The sequence below is a fragment of the Perissodus microlepis genome, chromosome 11 (genome assembly GCF_051167445.1).
Source record: "Perissodus microlepis isolate ML-2025 ecotype Zambia chromosome 11, ASM5116744v1, whole genome shotgun sequence".
Classification (NCBI taxonomy): domain Eukaryota; kingdom Metazoa; phylum Chordata; class Actinopteri; order Cichliformes; family Cichlidae; genus Perissodus; species Perissodus microlepis.
Window position 1 is genome coordinate 35,687,170 of NC_140471.1, and position 18,326 is coordinate 35,705,495.

Sequence of the window (18,326 nt, forward strand, 5' to 3'; positions counted from 1 at the left end):
AACGTACCTGCAGTGAGGAGATGGAGTCAGTGTGTTTGTCCACGAGACACCCAGACTGTCCCTCTAAATATACATCTGTCCCTCCCTCCTCTTCCTCCTCTCTCAGAAAGTCATCAATGACTATGTAAAAACCCGGCACATGTTCTTAGACATATAGAAGTGTTCATTAAAGTCTATTTGGTTAAAAGATTTATGGAGTCATTTCTGAATGCAAAAACAGGCATATAAATCTGAAGTTGACTTATTCACACTCATTTCAGATGCAAACGACTCTCAGACCAGAACAGACTGTAAATGAGGTCAAAAGTGTGAAGCTGTTAAATCAAAGAGATGGAAGATAGAAACTGTGAGCAGGACGTTGGGTCAGTTGATTAATTTTACTTCTCTCTTCAGTTTTACTCCATTAAAATGAAGTTGTATTAAAAACTTTTGAATCGTATCATCATTTGTCAGTACAGACGGAAATCTTGGCATCTTCATTTGAATCTAAAGCAGAAGCATTTCGCGTGTTTGCATGGATACAGCACAGACTCTCTGCCTCACCACTTTGTGGTTATTTGAGTAAAGCTGTAATTATATTATAACTCTGATAAAAGAGTGTTCAGATTCAACTCTTCATCTAAAATGATCTGTGCTGACCGACTGAAGACACATTTTACATCTAACTTCTAATTGTACTGATTTGGCAGTTTTTATATTACAAATATTTAATATTAAGAATTTATTTTTTCAAGATTTTCCTACTTCTTGATTGTTACAATTCTCTGTAGTAATCATCACTTTGGCATCTTTTGTTTCAGTCAGGTTTCAGAGCTCATCACAGCACAGAAACAGCTTTAGTGAAGGTTACAAATGATCTTCTTATGGCCTCTGACAGTGGACTCATCTCTGTGCTTGTCCTGCTAGACCTCAGCGCAGCGTTCGATACTGTCGACCATAATATCCTATTAGAGCGATTAGAGCAGCTCTAGGTGTTACAGGTACTGTGCTGCAGTGGTTTGTATCATATCTTGTTTGTTTTTTTGTTTTTGTTTTTTGTTTTTTGTTTACAAATTTCAACTGTAATACATTCCAGTACATTATCGATCACCATCGTCATCTTATGCACCACACTGAATTTCAAGATTTGTCCACATACAAGGCCACTCCTCCTCCTCCTTTGTTTCGCCTGGTTATAAATGTGAATTCATAACCCTCCAGTTCAAAGTCTGTTCCTTTTTCCACATTGATCCAAGTTTCTGATAAGGCAATGACACTAAGTGGATGTGAAAACTGGTTAAGATATTCTTTGATATGATTAAAATAGCATAGAGACTTCTACAGTTAAAGTGGATAATTGATCATTTATTCTCAGTTTGAATCCTCTGATTGTAGTCTTCATTTGTATAGTAACAGCAGCTGTTATTGATAGATGAGAAGAAGTTGTTGCCTGGGTCTATTTCATATTCCAAGTCCTGTGTATTGTGATCCATATAGCTAAATGTTTTCAGTTCCATTTGATCATATTCTGCAACTGTCTGACTGATGCAGCTGTTTCTTCCAGATGTATCTGAGTTCTTCCTTCCAGTGTGTGTCATAAGTGAGTGTGTGGTTGTCTGTTACCTTGTTTGTAGTCCAGATCATGTTGCTCACTGATATTTTTCGAGATCCGCCATGTTTTTGTTTTTTGTTTTTTTGGGGTTTTTTGCCTGTCCCGTTTGGATCTTTAGCCATCAGAATTGTTGTCTGAAGGCCAAGAAAGATGCCAAGTGGATTTACTTTACCAAGTGGATCATCATGGCCTTGCCATATTGGTCCATTTGATTGACCTTTATTATAATTATGTATTTATTTTATTTTCGTTTTTTAAAGACAGGACAGACATGACTGGGGGATAGGACAGGGAGAAAGAATGAAAGAAAGAGAGGGAGAGAAAGAAAAATAGAGGAGGGGAGAAGAGATGGTGAGAAAGGGGGGAAGAAAAAAAAAGAAAAGCAAACAAAACACCTGGATCACCACGATCACCAAAGAGCAACATAATAAAAACAACACCATCACAATAAACTAGCTAACAATAGATAACAGTAGATACTTTTTTAATTTCACCTGTTGAGAATGAAAAAAGAAAACAAGCAGAAGAAAATGTGAGCAATACAATAAACAACATCACGATGATCTATGTGAATATAACAGTAAATACTAACTATTAAACATTATTGTGCAGCACGTAAGATCGACAGCGCACAGTGTGCTTTGAGGTAGGAGCCAAAAAGGGTGTAGTTTGTGTGTGTGAGCACCCGTGTGTACACCTGTGAGCATGGACGCGCTTGTTTTTAAAAGGTTCCTTCATGTAATGATCTGCTAGAGGGTGTGGGGGGGCCACAGCCCCGTCCTCCAGGGCATGAAGCAGGTATGGAGGAGATCAAGACTCCAGACATCCAGAGGCCCCCAGAACACAAGAGACCAAGGAAGACCAACAGAGGGGCAGCCGCGCCACTGTCCCAGAAAGAGCTGAGGAGAGCCCCAGATGAGGGGTCACTCAGCAGCCGCGGAGCAGAAGCCAGGGGGGGTTGCAGTGACGTGCCCGTGAGCTCCTCCGGCAGCCAGCTGCGCCAGAGTGACCGAGCCCCAGGCCGAGAGGCCGAGGGCACCCCACCCCTGAAGTGGCCTGAGCGAGCCCCAGGCCCCAGGCCCCGATAAGCAGCCGCCAAGGAGTGAGCCGGTGCGTACCTGGACGCCCATCCCCGGACACAAAGAACCACCAACGCACCGATGTCTGAGGGCGTCCGCCAACATCAGGGGAAGTGGTGGTGGGGGGAGATAGGCCTCCATACCTTAGATGTCCTGAGATGTAACCAGAGAGGTGGCGTCTGATACCCAACCTGACATATAGACACAGACATACAGGCACACACAGATACAAACTGTATCTGTGTGTGTAATGGATCGGATTACATTTTTTTATTTCTCTCCGATGCCCGATCCAGTAATTTAGGTCAGTATCGGACCGATTCCCATACGTCATGTCGGATCGGTCCATCTCTAAATAAAACTGAACAAATCTAAAGAAGGTGTTCCTGAAATTTGGCTTTATTAGAACAGGACGGATGGATGAGCACAGCCCTCTCAGCACAGGGCTGACAGGACTTATAAACCATAATATACATCAAATACACAGTGACTTAAAAGAAATCAATAAATACACAAACACTTCAACCGCTGCTTCCTCAGACTGCATGAGTAACAGGAACCACTCACTGTCGGATCTGTGAGCGCTAAAATGACACTGTTACTAGAGCCATCCAGTCGTTCTCTAAAAGTGAACATTAACTTTCTTCAAAGTGCTTTAAAAGTCCAAACACCCACAGCTACAAACATCTGACTGGCACTACCCCCTCTAGGTCTCCTGACCACAAGGGGGCAGTATATAACGGTATGCAACAAACATAAATCAACAAAATCACTTAAACAAAAGCTGAATTTGTGTCCAACAGTATTTGCCTGCACATAGAGCTTACATCGTTGTCTGTATATGTCATCATTTCTTTGGTCAGTAGTAAAGTAACCGAGGTATTTCCCCTTTTTGAAAGAAAAAATGTGTTAACCCCTGGACGAAAGAACAAATGCTCCAAGTGGGCGAGGTGCTAATTTTCAGATGGCAGGTCTACATCTAGAATCAAAATGAGCACAAACATCAACAACCAAAGTGAAGCATTAAGACAAAACAGAGCAATGTCACACAGGATCCACACATTTGGGCCACAAAATAGATGTAAATTGACTAAAGTAAGACACAAATCAGACAAAAACAGATGCAGCATGATCACAAACAGACACATGTTGGCTACATGTTGATGCTAAATGACTAAAATCACACGTGCAACACTTTCTACATATTTGACAACAGAAGAAAAACACAAACAAAGTTGGAATGTATTTTTAATTATTTTTAATTTTTATTTTATGCCAAATTAGATATTTGGCATAATCAAGCACCAAATCACAAAGTCTCCTCCCTGTTTGTACTGTAAGGTCAAAACCCTACAGTACTACAGAGAACCCCAACAATCAAATGATCCCCCTCTGAGCAAGCACGAGGCGACAGTGGGGAAGAAAAACTCCCTTTAACAGGAAGAAACTTCCAACGGAACCGGGCTCAGAAGGGGCGGCCATCCGCTGCGACCGGTTGGGGGGGATGGAAATCAAAAAGGAGACGAGATGGCGTGAACTACAGTTGTTAAAATTTGGATTTGGTGCTAAAATTCTGCTTCAAGATGTTAAAAGAAGCAGGGCGGCGGGGAAAAGCCAGGATGGTCATTTCAATCATCTCTGGCTTTAGTGAACCACCTAAAGGGTTTTCGCAGAGCTTTTCCCAACGCTGAAAAAAACCTGGAAACTTTGGACTTTTTGGGAGGACTGGGGATGACTCCGAGGAGCATTTTTAGATGCTTTATCAGAACCTCATCAAAAGACGCATCCTTTGCCATCGCAGCCTTTAACACATCGTCTGGGGAGCCAAACTCCTTGATGAGGCATTTGGCCATTTTCTTGATGAACTTTTTCTTGTCATTCATCAGACTTGTGGCAGACTCTGTGCTGCTGAGTTCAGGCTGCATCAGATCTCTCAGACGCTTGAGGACCGCGTCTGGTTCTTTTGTAGTACATGCTGCCCTGGCAAAAAAGTGCTGAGTTTCAGGTTTTGATTTTCTGATGACTCTCATCATGAGGAAAAGGGCGAGCTCACTGGAAATTTTCTCAGCATCAGAAGATGACACTGATACAGACCTCATCTCTGACATGTCAGAGGAATCCTTGGGTGAGCCTGAAACACTGGCAGAGCGTTTTTGGGGAGAAATGCTCCCAGATGTTGGTGTCTGATCAGGTGACTGATCAGGTACCAGAGAGCATTTTTCTGGGGTACTGCTCCCAGACTTTGGTGACTGATCAGACGACTGATCAGACACCTGATCAGTCGTCTGATCAGGTGTCTGATCAGGTACCAGAGAGCATTTTTCTGGGGTAATGCTCCCAGACTTTGGTGACTGATCAGTCGTCTGATCAGGTGTCTGATCAGCTGCCAGACAGCATTTCTCTGGGGTACTGCTCCCAGATTTTGGTGTTACAGGTAATGGAACAGATTCTCTTCCACTGCCATCTGAATCTGTGCTGGTTTCCTTTGTTGGGGTCCTCGTTCTTTTAATAATGTTCTGGATGTCTTCCACAGCCACAGAAATTTTGTCCTCAATCAGTTGATCTTCGTCTTCGTGCTCCACCCAGAGTAAAAGCTTTTGTACAAACTTTTCTACTGCGTCTTCTACGAGCACATAGACGACTTCAGCAGAAAAGGGGCGCTTTGATCCATGTGCTGGTTGTGGAGTCCTGGAGATGACGGTGTCAGACAGGGATCTACCCATTACAGGTTCGGGGACTTGATACAGTCGATCCGTCATAAGTAGATCAAACATTTTTGCCGTTAACTCCACAGTGAAATCTCTGGTTCCCCCACCAGTTCTAAAGTTTTCCACTGTTTTGTGGATGATGAAGACTTTTTCTTTCTTTGTTAATTTCTCATATAACTCATTAACGTCTGACCTGATCGCGTCAAAGTCGACGGGAGAGGAACGTATGTAACGGAGGTGTGTGTTTTGGCTGGAAACCGTACTTTTATCAGAGGGCACTGTGTCACCTTTGGGGCACTTGCAAATGTTTTTCAGACAAACAAGAAATTTTCTGTTTGCCTCCATTACTTTTCTCAGCTCTTTTTTCATTGTTTCAAATTGTTTTCTGGCAAACATGGAAAAGCGCTGTTTGCGTGCTTTGAGCCGGGAGTGAGAGGTGGATTGCAAACATCTGGAGAAGAAGTCTCTCAGCTTGTTGGTAATTAATCCTGCATTAAAGGCAGGACGCCTCTCACAGGGCTCTTCGCTGCTTACATCCATGTTGCCAATGATCTCATTAACGATGTCAGCTGCAACCACTTCTACTGGGGTTGCAGCCTGGAAACTTTGGCTTCCTGCGGCTCGTTTTGTTTCGTCCTTTTCTGTTAGAGTTTCTTCCTCGTCCTCATCTTTATCTGTCATCTCTCCATCTGAGCTCCTTGATGACAGAATCACAGAAATCTCTGTGATTGCTGATTGCACGGATATCTTTGAATCCGTACTTTCTGTACCGGAATCAGAGCCGCTCGACACGCACCGGCAGCGCAGCTCACGTGCGTGCCTTTTAAGGCACGAGGCAGTGTGGCAAACCATGCGGTGCAGCTTTTTAATATTACTGCATTTGCCGCTGACATAAACGGCGGGGTCTTGCGGGAGATCGGGGCTTTCTCTAATGAGTTTGACCGTTGAGCTGACCTTTTCGGAGATCTCTTCCTCAACCATCCGTGTCAGCTCGTCAGTGCTCTCATGTCGCTGTTCCGGGACGTTAAGAGCGCTGGCGATGGAGGCTGAGATGGAGTCTCCGAGGGACGGGCTTATTTTCCCCGCACCTAAAGGCTCCGGATCTTCCTTCATCATGCCATCCTGAATAACAGGAAGGGCATTTTTGAGGATTGTGCTAGAGGCGATCTGAATGATTTCACAAATCATATCAGCGAGCACCGCTCGGACGCCTGAGTCGCATGTGCCACTTTCTATCATGCTCCACTCAGCTCCAGAGAGCCTTTCGAAGCACCTGTTGATAGGTGGCATAATCTGGTCTGGTGTGACCACGACTGTATTTTCATTTTCGCTGCGTGTTGACATGGTTGTATCGCACACTAGATTTTCTGGGTTTGAGAGAACCGCTGGATAATTTCCTTGTTTGGGAGAACGCCGACTGTTGAACATTCGCAAACAGATGAGCAGTGATGTTTCTGTGTGAGAGCCGCTATTTAAAGCTTCCCCTGCCTGTGACGTGGCTGTGACGATCAAAGCAGAAGCGAATTCCTTTGATCTGCCAGTGACGCCGCACAGAACGCACGAGCACACGGATAGAAGCCGCGCCCTCACCATATCCCAGGATTCACTGCGAGTCAACGGTTGAAGAAAAATGGCGGACGGCCGAAGTGAAGCGCAGGAATACCGTCTTCAAAGTAAGCGCTGGGCTTTTATCCCACTTCAAATATACCGCGGAACAAATGTTAGCATAATGAAAAGTCTTAAAGTCACATTTAGCGACCCTTCGGCTAAGTTACGTGACGTTAGTGAGGTCGCGTTTAACGCGCTCTTTGCTCCGTTCCTCGATGACAACTCATACCTTTCCACTCCCCTTTTTCTCCCTCCTCGCGCTCACAGACCCATAACGTGTATGGCAGTCCATTCTCCCTGCAACACGGACTACACACGGACTACACTGCCCATGATGCTACATTCTTTAGAGCTATGCTTGTAGCATTCTGCCTGTTAGCTTAGCACAACAACAACAACAACGAAAAGGCGCTCTCACCCAGGAAACACACAGTCGCAGAGAGAGAGAGAGAGAGCGTCGCCCTGTAACCATGGCAACCGTAACGCTGCCGCCTGGAACAACAGAACGTAGCTGTCAAACAAAACCCAAACAGTCCTGACCCGCGACAAAATGAAACAGGAAAGTACCGCAGTGTAATCCATTTATTTCAACAAAGTAACTGTATTCTGAATACCACCTTTTTTAAACGGTAACTGTAACGGAATACAGTTACTCATATTTTGTATTTTAAATACGTAACGGCGGTACATGTGTTCCGTTACTCCCCAACACTGTGTATAAAGCACTAATAATGAGACAGACAGTAGATGGAGAAGTCCTCCTGCTGTTGTTGTCAGGCTTATATCAAACAACCTGAGTCTGTCACCTTTGTTATAAAGACCAACACTCTGCAGGATCCTGTCCTGTTTCTCTCTGATTCAAACACATAAAGTGTGTCTTTGTGATGATAAGAGAAAACTGTGTTTTCATCCTGCAAGTTCACACATATTTGATGAACTTCTGCTGCTTTTGTTGCTGACTGCTGTGGTTGATTTCCTTCTGCAGGTGTCCAGAGTCAGAAGAGCCTTTAGAAGGTGAGAGGAGAAGGAGGCTCTCCACCCCTGATGAGACACCAGGACAGATCCAGGACAGTGTGTGAGGAAGAGGAGGAGGAAGAGGAGCCAGCAGCAGCTGAGAGATGCAGAGGAGAGCAGACAGCTCTCTGTAGTTGAGGGACTGCTAAAAACATTGAAAACACTTTTATATTTGCTTCCTGTATCTGCAGAAGTATCTCCAACACAAACTGTAACAGCTGCATACAGGAACCACTCACTGCTGTTTGTCCTGCAGGATCTGACAGGGAACCAAGGAAAAATAAGGGAACCACAGACAACTTTGATAATGCTTTGATTTATCCAGAATATATTTAGTTCAAATATTGTTTTCATCACAGTGGGATTGTGCTGGTTTCAGTGGGGAAAGTGTGCAGCTCATTTAAACACAAAGTTGTCCCTTCATAAAGTGTGTCAGTATTTTATAAAGATGTCATGTTTCTGTATCATCTCTCTGCTGTTAGAGCCTCCAAACATCAGCCTGTTTAATGCTCTCATATCTGCAACATCTTAAGTAAATTATACTGCACAGTTTTGTCATCAATAAGAGAATATTTACTGCATCAGTTTGTCTTCATTTCATCTGAAACACGCACGGATCAAATCTCTGACTTTATTTTAATGTATACTTTATTGTTCCCCGTGGGTAAATTCCTCTCTGCATGTAACCCATTCACTCATTGAAGCAATGGGCAGCCACTGGGAGCACTGTGTAGGGACAGTACCTCAGAGTAGCCGCTGATTCGAATGTAATGTTCTCGCAGATACACCACACGGAGCTGAAACAACAGTTTTCTTCGCTAAAAGTCAAACAATTGATCTTAAATAAAGATTTTCTCTATTTCTGTCTAAAATGCCGTCCACCATCGCTGTGGCTGTCACGGTTATTTGGCAACAGAAAACCTCGCATGCTAGACCGAAATTCACTTCCGGTCTTCTCGGCCTTGGAATGATCTGGCTCTGTGACGTCACAATCACCCTGGTAACTCCCAACAGCTGAGCGACAAGCACTGATAAATGTTTCTCTGCACACTGTGAAATCTAATATTGTGTTTAATTAAAAATATTAAGTAGCCTGAACTCTTTTTTTAAAAAATTATTTTTAGGTTTGTTTGTGTTTTCTAATTTGCCTGCATGACAGCAGGAGAGATGAGTCATCCGTCACTGAAGATGGTCACCTGCAGGTTCACGCTCATTGCATCTCCAACCCAAATCCACTGCCACTGTCCTTAAGGGAAGTTAAAGACTTTCTTCTGCACTTAACATTTGGATCAACTAAATCCATGACCGTCATTCAGGCAGTAATGCCTAGACTGGAAACAAGCCATCCTTAAAATATTACTGCATACCAGCTTCTGTGTTTGAATGCAAAACAAATGTGTTGTTTAAACTAGAGACTGCACTTGTCACTGAACAATAAATACATTAATTTGATTATATAAGTAATGTAAGTACAAAACAAAGTTGTGGAAAGCCTGAAAGTAGTTTCAGAATAATTAAATCTTTGTCACATTCTAACAATGATGGTAATATAATTGTTTGTTGTTAAGCAGAACAGTGTCCAGTATGTTGGCTCATATACTTTATTACATTAGAAAATAAAATTTGGGCTGATTTTAACACCATTACAAGAACTGTAGTTAATTATTCTTTTTTCAATCATATTTGCGTTCAGTGTTATATTAATATAAAACATAATGTGATTGTAAAAACAGAAAAAAGTAAGTTAGCACAAATAGTTTTTAATTTAGTAGAACTTTGTTTGTCCGAAAGCAAACATTTAGTACTGCACAGTCGCTGAATACTTGCAATGAATAAGTTTTCCTAACATAGCTTTGCTGCTGAGTTCTGGGAACTAATTGGATTTTGCATAGAGACTCTGTTTTTATTTGATAGTGTTTGATTTCGGGGAGCTCAGACTTTCAGCTTTAACTGTTCAGGACCTGCAGATATTTAGAGGATTATGTATAACAGGGCAAAGAAAATCCATAAAAATACTTCATGTATGTTGTAGACTTGTTATTGTTATTCATGGTTCTCTGAAATACTGGCAACATTTCAAACTTGTACTGATGTACACAGTGTGGTGTCTTGATGCACGCTCAATCATCCAGGTAAGGAAATCCCAAAAGGTTGATTCTGCTCACCTGGATGTTTTCAGTGGGAGAAACGTTTTGTCACTCATCCAGGTGACCTCTTCAGGCTCAGCTGGCTGCAGTCAGCTCCTCCCACTGAAACGTCCAGATGAACAGAATCAACCTTTTGGGATCCACAGTGTGGTACTTCAACAATTTATTATAATATTACACTTTGAGCTCAACACCCTTAGTTTTTAGAATCTTCTGTTTATTTCAATGACAAATTTGAAAAAAGTAATTTTGCTCAAAGATCCAAACTGCAGCTTCTGTTTATGATTTCCATCCCAGTAAACAGAGCTTTGATGTTCCGTATCCCAACATGAAGATTCTCTTTCTGTTCTTAACCTCATTTAATCTAAAATTGGATAGAAAGCAGCTCTGTTATGTGGTGCACCGTCTTGGTAATAGTGTATTTCCTTCTTGTTGCTCTCACAGCAGCTTTTAAGGCACACAAAGGATCATTATGATCTATAGCTATGTTGAAAAGGAGGTAATCCTCAGAAAACACGAAGCAGCACAGCTGAAGGCTGCTGGTAATTACTCAACTCACCAGTGACTGCAAATCACGTGTTCCGGTCAATAGTTTGGCGTGATAGCGTGGCTGTTTCTGCTTTATGGCTCCACACTGGTTTGTGTTTCTCTGTGAAGGCGCCCAATAAGCTCAAAGTCACCATGACAGTCACGCCTATGATGAGTGTGTGGAAACCTCTGAGCCAAACTGTTCCTTCTAAGGAGAGCGATTTGTCAGCATATAAGCTGCAGTCGCAGTTAAACACACCAACCAAAGAAGCTGAGGTGGATAGATCCATCTTTGCCAAACAAACAGTGGCTTTGATAACAAAGTCCACCTTATATATAAAGTTTGTCTCAGTTTCTCTGTCATTTAAACACATTTGGCTCTTTGGTCACATAGACTGTCAGAAAAAATAGTTTTAGATTTTGCAGTTGTTTTAATATGCATATACCCTCATCTGAAATGATGAAATGATCCATAAATATGTCAGCGAAGCACACTCGCAGGATAACGAGGAAACACAAGACAGAGAAACACCTCTGTGACCTCTGAGCAGGTGTGAAACACCCCTGTGTGATATTCTGGACCCTGAGCAGACGTCGTGTCCAGAGGAAAACACATAACAAGGTCAGACCGGGACCTGTCTCTCTCTCCATCACACACACGGATAAACACCACCCTGATAGGATGTAACTCTGAGATCCTCGCTGTCAACATCAGCTAAGATGTTCTCTGGGACAGAGACGAAGCATTCCTCTTCTTCGGTTTGTTCAGTTTGATTCTCCTGAAGACAAGAAGAAGAAAAGAGTTTTCATATTTTTTAAAACAGATTTCACTACAATTTTCACCAAGGTTACAGAAACAGTCTTTAAATGATTGTGTAATATTGGCGTCTGCCACCTTTTTGACTTTATTTTATTTCCCATCTTTGAAGTGATCAGAGCCAGGTAGGTTTGGAGATCGGCTTTTCCTTAATCCATGAAAACATCGTTTAAAAACTGCATTTGGTGTTGACATCATAACAGGTAAAGACGGGAGAAAATACAAGTTGTTGCTTTTGTGCATTTTAAGTCAAATAAGTAATCTGTAAACGTCTCTGTCATTGGTTTGCGATGCTTTTGACCCTGTGTGACCCATATCTGATCATGGTACGACAGTGTGAAAAACTCAAATCCGACCTGGGTCACTTTCTTATGTGGTGCTGAATCCGATACATATCTGATGTTTTAGAAAGCTGCTGTTTGACGGTCATGTCGCATTAAATCCGTCTTTTACGTCACTGACACAAGACAGACGCCAATTATCAGCGCCGGAGAAGACATGGCGAACGCTTCCTGTCCATCCAGTGAAACTGTTGGGAAGACAACGTTGGAGAAACATGAACATTTTATTTGTACTGTATAATCTGCAGATTCTGACAGAAACCTGCAGCTATCCTTTGAAGCACCGCTCCTCTCTAAAACAGCAATAAGGATCATTATTAGGCCAAATGTAAATAACAAAATAACTTTATGACTTAAAGCAAAATCGGGAAACGTAAAGTCAGAAACAAGTCTTTATATTAAAGCCATCAGTCAAACAATACTGTTGGTCTGGGTCCAAACAGAGCGCGTTGTGTGTGACGTCGGGCCGCTTCGAGCGTTCACACTAGAGCGCGTTTGCTGTCACATTTTATCTGTGAACGAGCAGACAAAAAAATCTAATTTGATCAAAAAATCAGAATTGAGCATTAAGACCTGCAGAGTGAACGTAGCCATAGACTTGTGTTTGTAAATGAACCGCCCCATGTTGTGTAGCTTTATTGGGCTACATATTTATTTATTATACAGGCTACACAGAACATAACATCCAAACTGAGTGAGTGCAGGTCTGTGTCAGTGTACATGCTTATGTGTGTGTGTTCCAAGTTCAACCCAGAGCACGCTTCCCTTCACCCAATCTTCGATCAGTGCGGGTGGCCTTGAGTGAGGGGAAAGAGTCGCAACACACCTTTGTTATCTAAGGGAGAATTTCTGTTATTCCCGTCAGCTTTTGCCTTGAGCATCCAGTTGGCCCCGGGGGGGCGCATGAGATGAAGATGGTAGTTGTTTTGGTTGGGATATTGCACAGGAATGAGCAGCAGTACAAACTGAACAGTACAAATTTTTTTGTTTTATTTTTTTGTGGCAGTTGTTAGGCAGTATTGCACTTTTTTTAAAAATATAAATATCAATAAAGTGGAGTGACCAGTGCAGATTAAACAGAGTACTTGTGAAGCTGCAGGTAGCTTCTGAGTGCGTCCTGTGGAGTGTGTGTGTGTGTTTAAGTGTTGTGGTTGAGGTGTCGTATGGCTTGATGGTAGAAACTGTGTTTAAGTCTTGTAGTCCGAGCAGACAGACGCCTGTAACGTCTGCCAGATGGTAACCAGGAGAAGAGCTGATGTGCTGGGTGGCTGTGGTCCTTGATGATGCTGTGTGCTTTACGGAGGCATCGCTGAGGATAAATGTCCTGAATGGCAGGAAGCCTCGTGCCAGTGATGTGCTCTGCTGCCTTCACCACCCTCTGTAGTGATTTACGGCTGCTGGCAGAGCAGCTTCGTACCAAACTGTGATGCAGCTCGTCAGCAAGCTCTCGATCGCACACCTGTAGAAAGGAAGTAAAGCCGCTGGCGAGCTTTCCTGATAGCAGCGTCTGTGTGAAGGGTCCAGGAGAGATCCTCGGTGATGTTGACTCCAAGGAATTTGAAGCTGCTGACTCTTTCGACCTTGACACCGTTGATGTGGATGGGCTGGTGTCCCCTGACTGGTCGTTTCTGGTAGTCCACTATCATCTCTCTAGTTTTGCTGATGTTGAGAGTCAGGTTATTTTCCAGGCACCACTCGTACAGCGCCATCACCTCCTCTCTATAGGCCGTCTCGTCGTTGTCTGTGATGAGGCCTATGATGGTTGTGTCATCCGCAAACTTGATGATGTTGGACTCGTGTTTAGCAACACAGTCATGTGATCTGATGTCCAGTATGGCGTTACCGGGTAAGTTTCATTTCTGACCTTTCAATTTAAGGCTTTCTTGTTATTGCTGATCATAAACAGGTTGAACAAAAAAAGCACATGCCTGTCAGTACACCATATAAACACAAGACAGGCAGCAGAGGCGGGTAAAGGTGTAGACGGCGCATCCGGTCCTGCAGCATGTCTGCGCTGGTCCAGTCAACCCGCCATCTACCCCGGGAGGAGACAAGCATCGAAGGCGTTTGGAAAGGGGGGATGAGTGTGTATCAGTGTGTCCTGGGTTTAGCTGAGAGAGTGTCCTTTGCCCAGCCAGGCTAAGTAAACAGTCTTCCAGGTGGCCTTGCGTAGGGGAGGAAGGAACAGTCTAAACACCGTCTGTTATCAGGGTGAGAATTTGTTATGTTCAGCTCCAGCCCTGAGACCACAGCTGGAGCCGATATGGTGGCCGCGTGAAATGATGGTTGTTTTCCTTTAGTACGAACAATCTATCTGCCGATCTAGCAGTCCGTCACTGGTCTCTCAATCTCCCGTTGAAGAGCCGTGAGCTTCTCCAAGATCTTATCCGTGCTGCTTCAACGAGCCCATTTTGAGAAGTTACAACCCATCCCATCGCTTCAATCCCAGCGGGCAGCCTTGTGGGGTTTTGAACAGCCGATTCCGCTTTCTTTAATCTTCGATAAGCCGGGGCCAAGCCAGCTCCGATCAGCAAGAACCCCGTTATCATCTCAGTTCACTTCATCATAAACACATCATCACACTCTGTGTTATGATTTGCTTTTGTGTTAGACGAGGTTTGTGGTCTTACCACGTGTGTCACCAGCCGCGTCTTGGCTGTTTGCGATCATCCGTTATTATCATCAGCACACGTGAGCCGTGGACCATTTACACCTCCGTATGTGACACATCACTATGACAGGTGGAAGTAGTTCTACCAATCATTTAGATGATCTCAATAAAGTTTCCCACTGTGTTCCTGTTAATGATAAACTACAAATTTAGCGCAAATTACTAAAATATCAATATTTTAATTGGAGAATCAATTATAAAACACAAATATCTGGTATTGGACGGATGAGTACTTTAGTATCAATCCACACACGGTCACACAATCACAGCAGCATACACACAATCAGGTTTTAACAACACGTGTTTTATCTTAAACCTTCCAGAGCATCATGTTTTGACTTCCTGATGATATTCTGGTCATAAACAGGTGGATTTATTTTAAACCAGTGAACTGCTCACAGTCTTTCTGTTGAGCCTTACTGATTTATTTTTATGACAGCTTGAAGCAGAACAGCACTTTAACTGTTTTACGTGAGAGAAATAAGCCTGTTAAATATAATACTGATGAATTCACACAGCCTGGCCTCGTTCTTCTTCGTTGGTCCTCGGCTCCTCAGGGACGTCTGGAGGCTACAACAGAAGAAGAAGACAGCAGCAGACAGGTCGGTGCTGATAAACAGGCTCAAACTCCAAATCATGACAAGTGATGCAAACAGAGAAAAGTTTGTGATGATTCAGATAAAAAGAGACTCTGTGTTCAGAGGAAGGATGACAGTCTGACAGAGAAAGCCATCTGTGACCGTTGCTGAGGCTTTTTCTCATCCTCAGCACTGACAGTGTTTGTGTAATTACTCTCACTGCCAGAAGGGGGAGACACAGCTCCAGCCTGCAGGGAGAAACACTCCAGGCGATCTGGGGGAGAGTCCTTTCCTGGACTGCGCTGTGCACATTGAAGTGGGGCCAGGTTTCACAATGAGCTCACCTGAAACCCTGGCTGATTGGGACCCACACATTTTCATACCTTGGCTCAGGCGATTAGAGGATCATCAGAGGGTCCTTTTGTCCCTCTGTGGGGGGAAACTCCCACTAGGTTTAAATCTGGGACTCTCCACCATTTGACCTTAGAACTGAAGAAGCTTCTCGGCTGAGAGGTGAAACGTCTTCAAGCAACTTAAAGAAGTCCAGACGCTTTTCTTTGTAAGCTCCTTTGACTACGATGACCTGGATGACTGAGAACCTTCACAGACACACCGCTGCTAAAAATCATTGGCTAGCCAGCTATGGCAGAAAGCTTCATCTCACACTATACCACAGATTAGACTGTCTGATAGTTCGCTAAGATCACCTGACAATAAACAATCGGTTTAAAGATTTCTATTCAAAATTATATTCAACAGAATCCAATCCAGGCCAACAACATTTTGATAACTCTAACGACTGTAGAGCAAAATCTACGGAAGCGTAGAGCTGCCACCCAGGCAAAAGAAAAAGTATATCACGTTATAACGTGAAAAGTTTATTGTTCTAACAAGATACTTTTCATGTTTGTACAATATACTTTTCACGTTTGAACAACATGATATAACGTTATTATAATATACATAATTATCACATTATTGATATGATAATTATATTGTTTGAACAATAAAGTTTTCACGTTATAACATATCTTTTATTGTTCGAGCATGATATGTTGCCGTAAAACATAGTGAAGTGGGTGACAGTGCAGATCAGAGTGCGAGAAAATGGCTCGTTTATTGGAATTAATTAAGTTCTATTTTATGCTTGGATTGAGGCATGGGGAGATTTTGCTGTTATTGAGCAGTTTGGACAGTACTGTGATAAGCATGCGGACACTTAGAAGAAACCTAAAACGCATGGGACTGTACAGGAGAAAGAATGAGTCCGATCCGATTGAGGTGGCAGGATTTCTTATTGATCAACTGGAGGGACACGGGAGGCTCCATGGATACAAACTACACCACCTGAACTGCATTCAGGCAGGTTATGTTGTCACGCAGAGTACTGTGAGACATTTACTGAAATATCTTGACCCTTACGGTCTCGAGGAACGACGCAGAAATCGCCTAATGCGACGCACGTATGCAAATCCTGGACCAAATTTCATGTGGCATGTTGACTCCTATGACAAACTGAAGCCTTTTGGAATCTGTATAAATGGAGCTATTGATGGCTTTTTGAGAGTTATGATTTGGCTTCATGCCTATTCAACAAACAATGATCCCAAAGTCATTGCTGGATATTTCATAGCAGAAGTTGAAAGGAGGATGGGAACACCTGCTAGGATTCGCTCTGATTTGGGAACAGAAAATGTCATAATGGCGGAGATGCAACGATTCTTGCGATGGACTATGGATCCGAACGTCAGAAACTGTTTTATTACTGGATCCAGCAATCACAGTCAGCGTATTGAAGGCTGGTGGGCCTTTCTGAGACGACATCATGCTCAGCACTGGATAAATCGTCTCCAGGAACTAAAAGACCATGACTGCTTTTCTGGATGTTTTTTGGACAAGCAGCTCATATTGTTTACGTGCCTGAACGTCATCGAGGAATGTAACCATGTTTATATTCTTTTAATGAGTCATTGTGTGTGTGTGTGTGTGTGTGTGTGTGTGTGTGTGTGTGTGTGTGTGTGTGTGTGTTAGAGAGAAAGAGAGACACGGAGAGAGAATAAAAAGTTTGCTTTAACACCCACCATGCACCATCCCTATTATCACTGTGCTCAGGATATGAAAAAATGCACATTTCACTGGCCAGAAACATAAAATCAGACTGTCTAAAACAATTCACGTTTATTAATTACTTTAAATTTTCCACAGTATCACGTGTCTACCACTGTTATTCTTGTTGTTGAGTATTTTTGATAAACTCTGTTTTTCTGACTGTCACTGTGTGGTGCTTTTGGGTAACATGTTGAGCCAAGAGAAATGTGTTCTTTTACTGATATGAGATTTTTTTAATTTTTAATATTTAATAGGAAGAGCTGCAGCAAGTTGCACATATGTGGAACACCCACATAATACGCAGAAGCAGAAATGCAGTTGCTCCAAGTGGACGTCCGATTCTTATGTACACCATCCCTCATCTCTTTGGAGGACAGGATCATTTGAAAGAGGTTTCTCGGGAGGCAGTGGATGCTTGTAAGCAAGAATGTCAACAGAGAGGACCTTATACCTGTGATGAAACCGTTTTCAGCTTGTTTCCTTATAATGTCAGAGAACTTCTTACTTCCACCAAGCACAGCAGATGAATCCATTGAACTGTATCTCTTCCTGAGAGCCTATATACTGAAGGACTTATAAACCTAAATATAATTGGGCTTTGGGAATTTTTACGCACATATTTTTTGGTGCAATGTTTTATTTGTGCAATAAACAATAGAAAAGACAATCATTATTATTTTGTTTGGATTTTCGGTTCAAGATAGTAGCAAGCAAGCATGTCTAAATATATTTAACCAAATCTGTGTACTCCAGTGAAGAATCAAAATTAAAGCAGGTCCTTGTATTAGTATTGCTTTTCTTTTTTTAATATTTTGACTGAGACATTTATGCAAAAAACAGGTGTTTGCTTCCCATCTAAAGAAAACATTTGGCACCTGTTTATTAACTGAAATGAGAACATTGAAGTAAATGCTTGAATACGCAAAATGTTTTAAAAATAAATCAGTAGAAAGACGTGCATTGAATAATCTCAACCTTTTGGCATTTCCAATTATTTTTTAACTGAGTTTCTATTATATCTGATTTCTGTTTTAAGACTGTCGAAAAAACATTTTTTAAACTGCCGATCCTATACATTCTCATTCATGAAATATTGTTTTCAATTTTACTGAACACATTGTGCAACTGTTATTCA

The 18,326-nt window shown here is 42.5% G+C and overlaps 1 protein-coding gene across 1 annotated transcript; it reads right to left on the reverse strand.

Annotated features, from left to right (window-relative positions):
- Positions 1-1,637: 1,637 nt before the first annotated feature.
- Positions 1,638-7,560, reverse strand: LOC146378418 (uncharacterized). Its single transcript, XM_084944454.1, has one exon. It carries the CDS (start codon positions 6,969-6,971, stop codon positions 4,299-4,301), a length of 2,673 nt encoding a protein of 890 aa, XP_084800580.1. The 5' UTR covers positions 6,972-7,560; the 3' UTR covers positions 1,638-4,298.
- Between the last annotated feature and the right edge of the window lie 10,766 nt (positions 7,561-18,326).

Coding starts and splice junctions, on each gene's coding strand:
- LOC146378418 (XM_084944454.1), bottom strand. CDS start 6,971: ATGGTGAGGGCGCGGCTTCTATCCGTGTGCTCGTGCGTTCTGTGCGGC.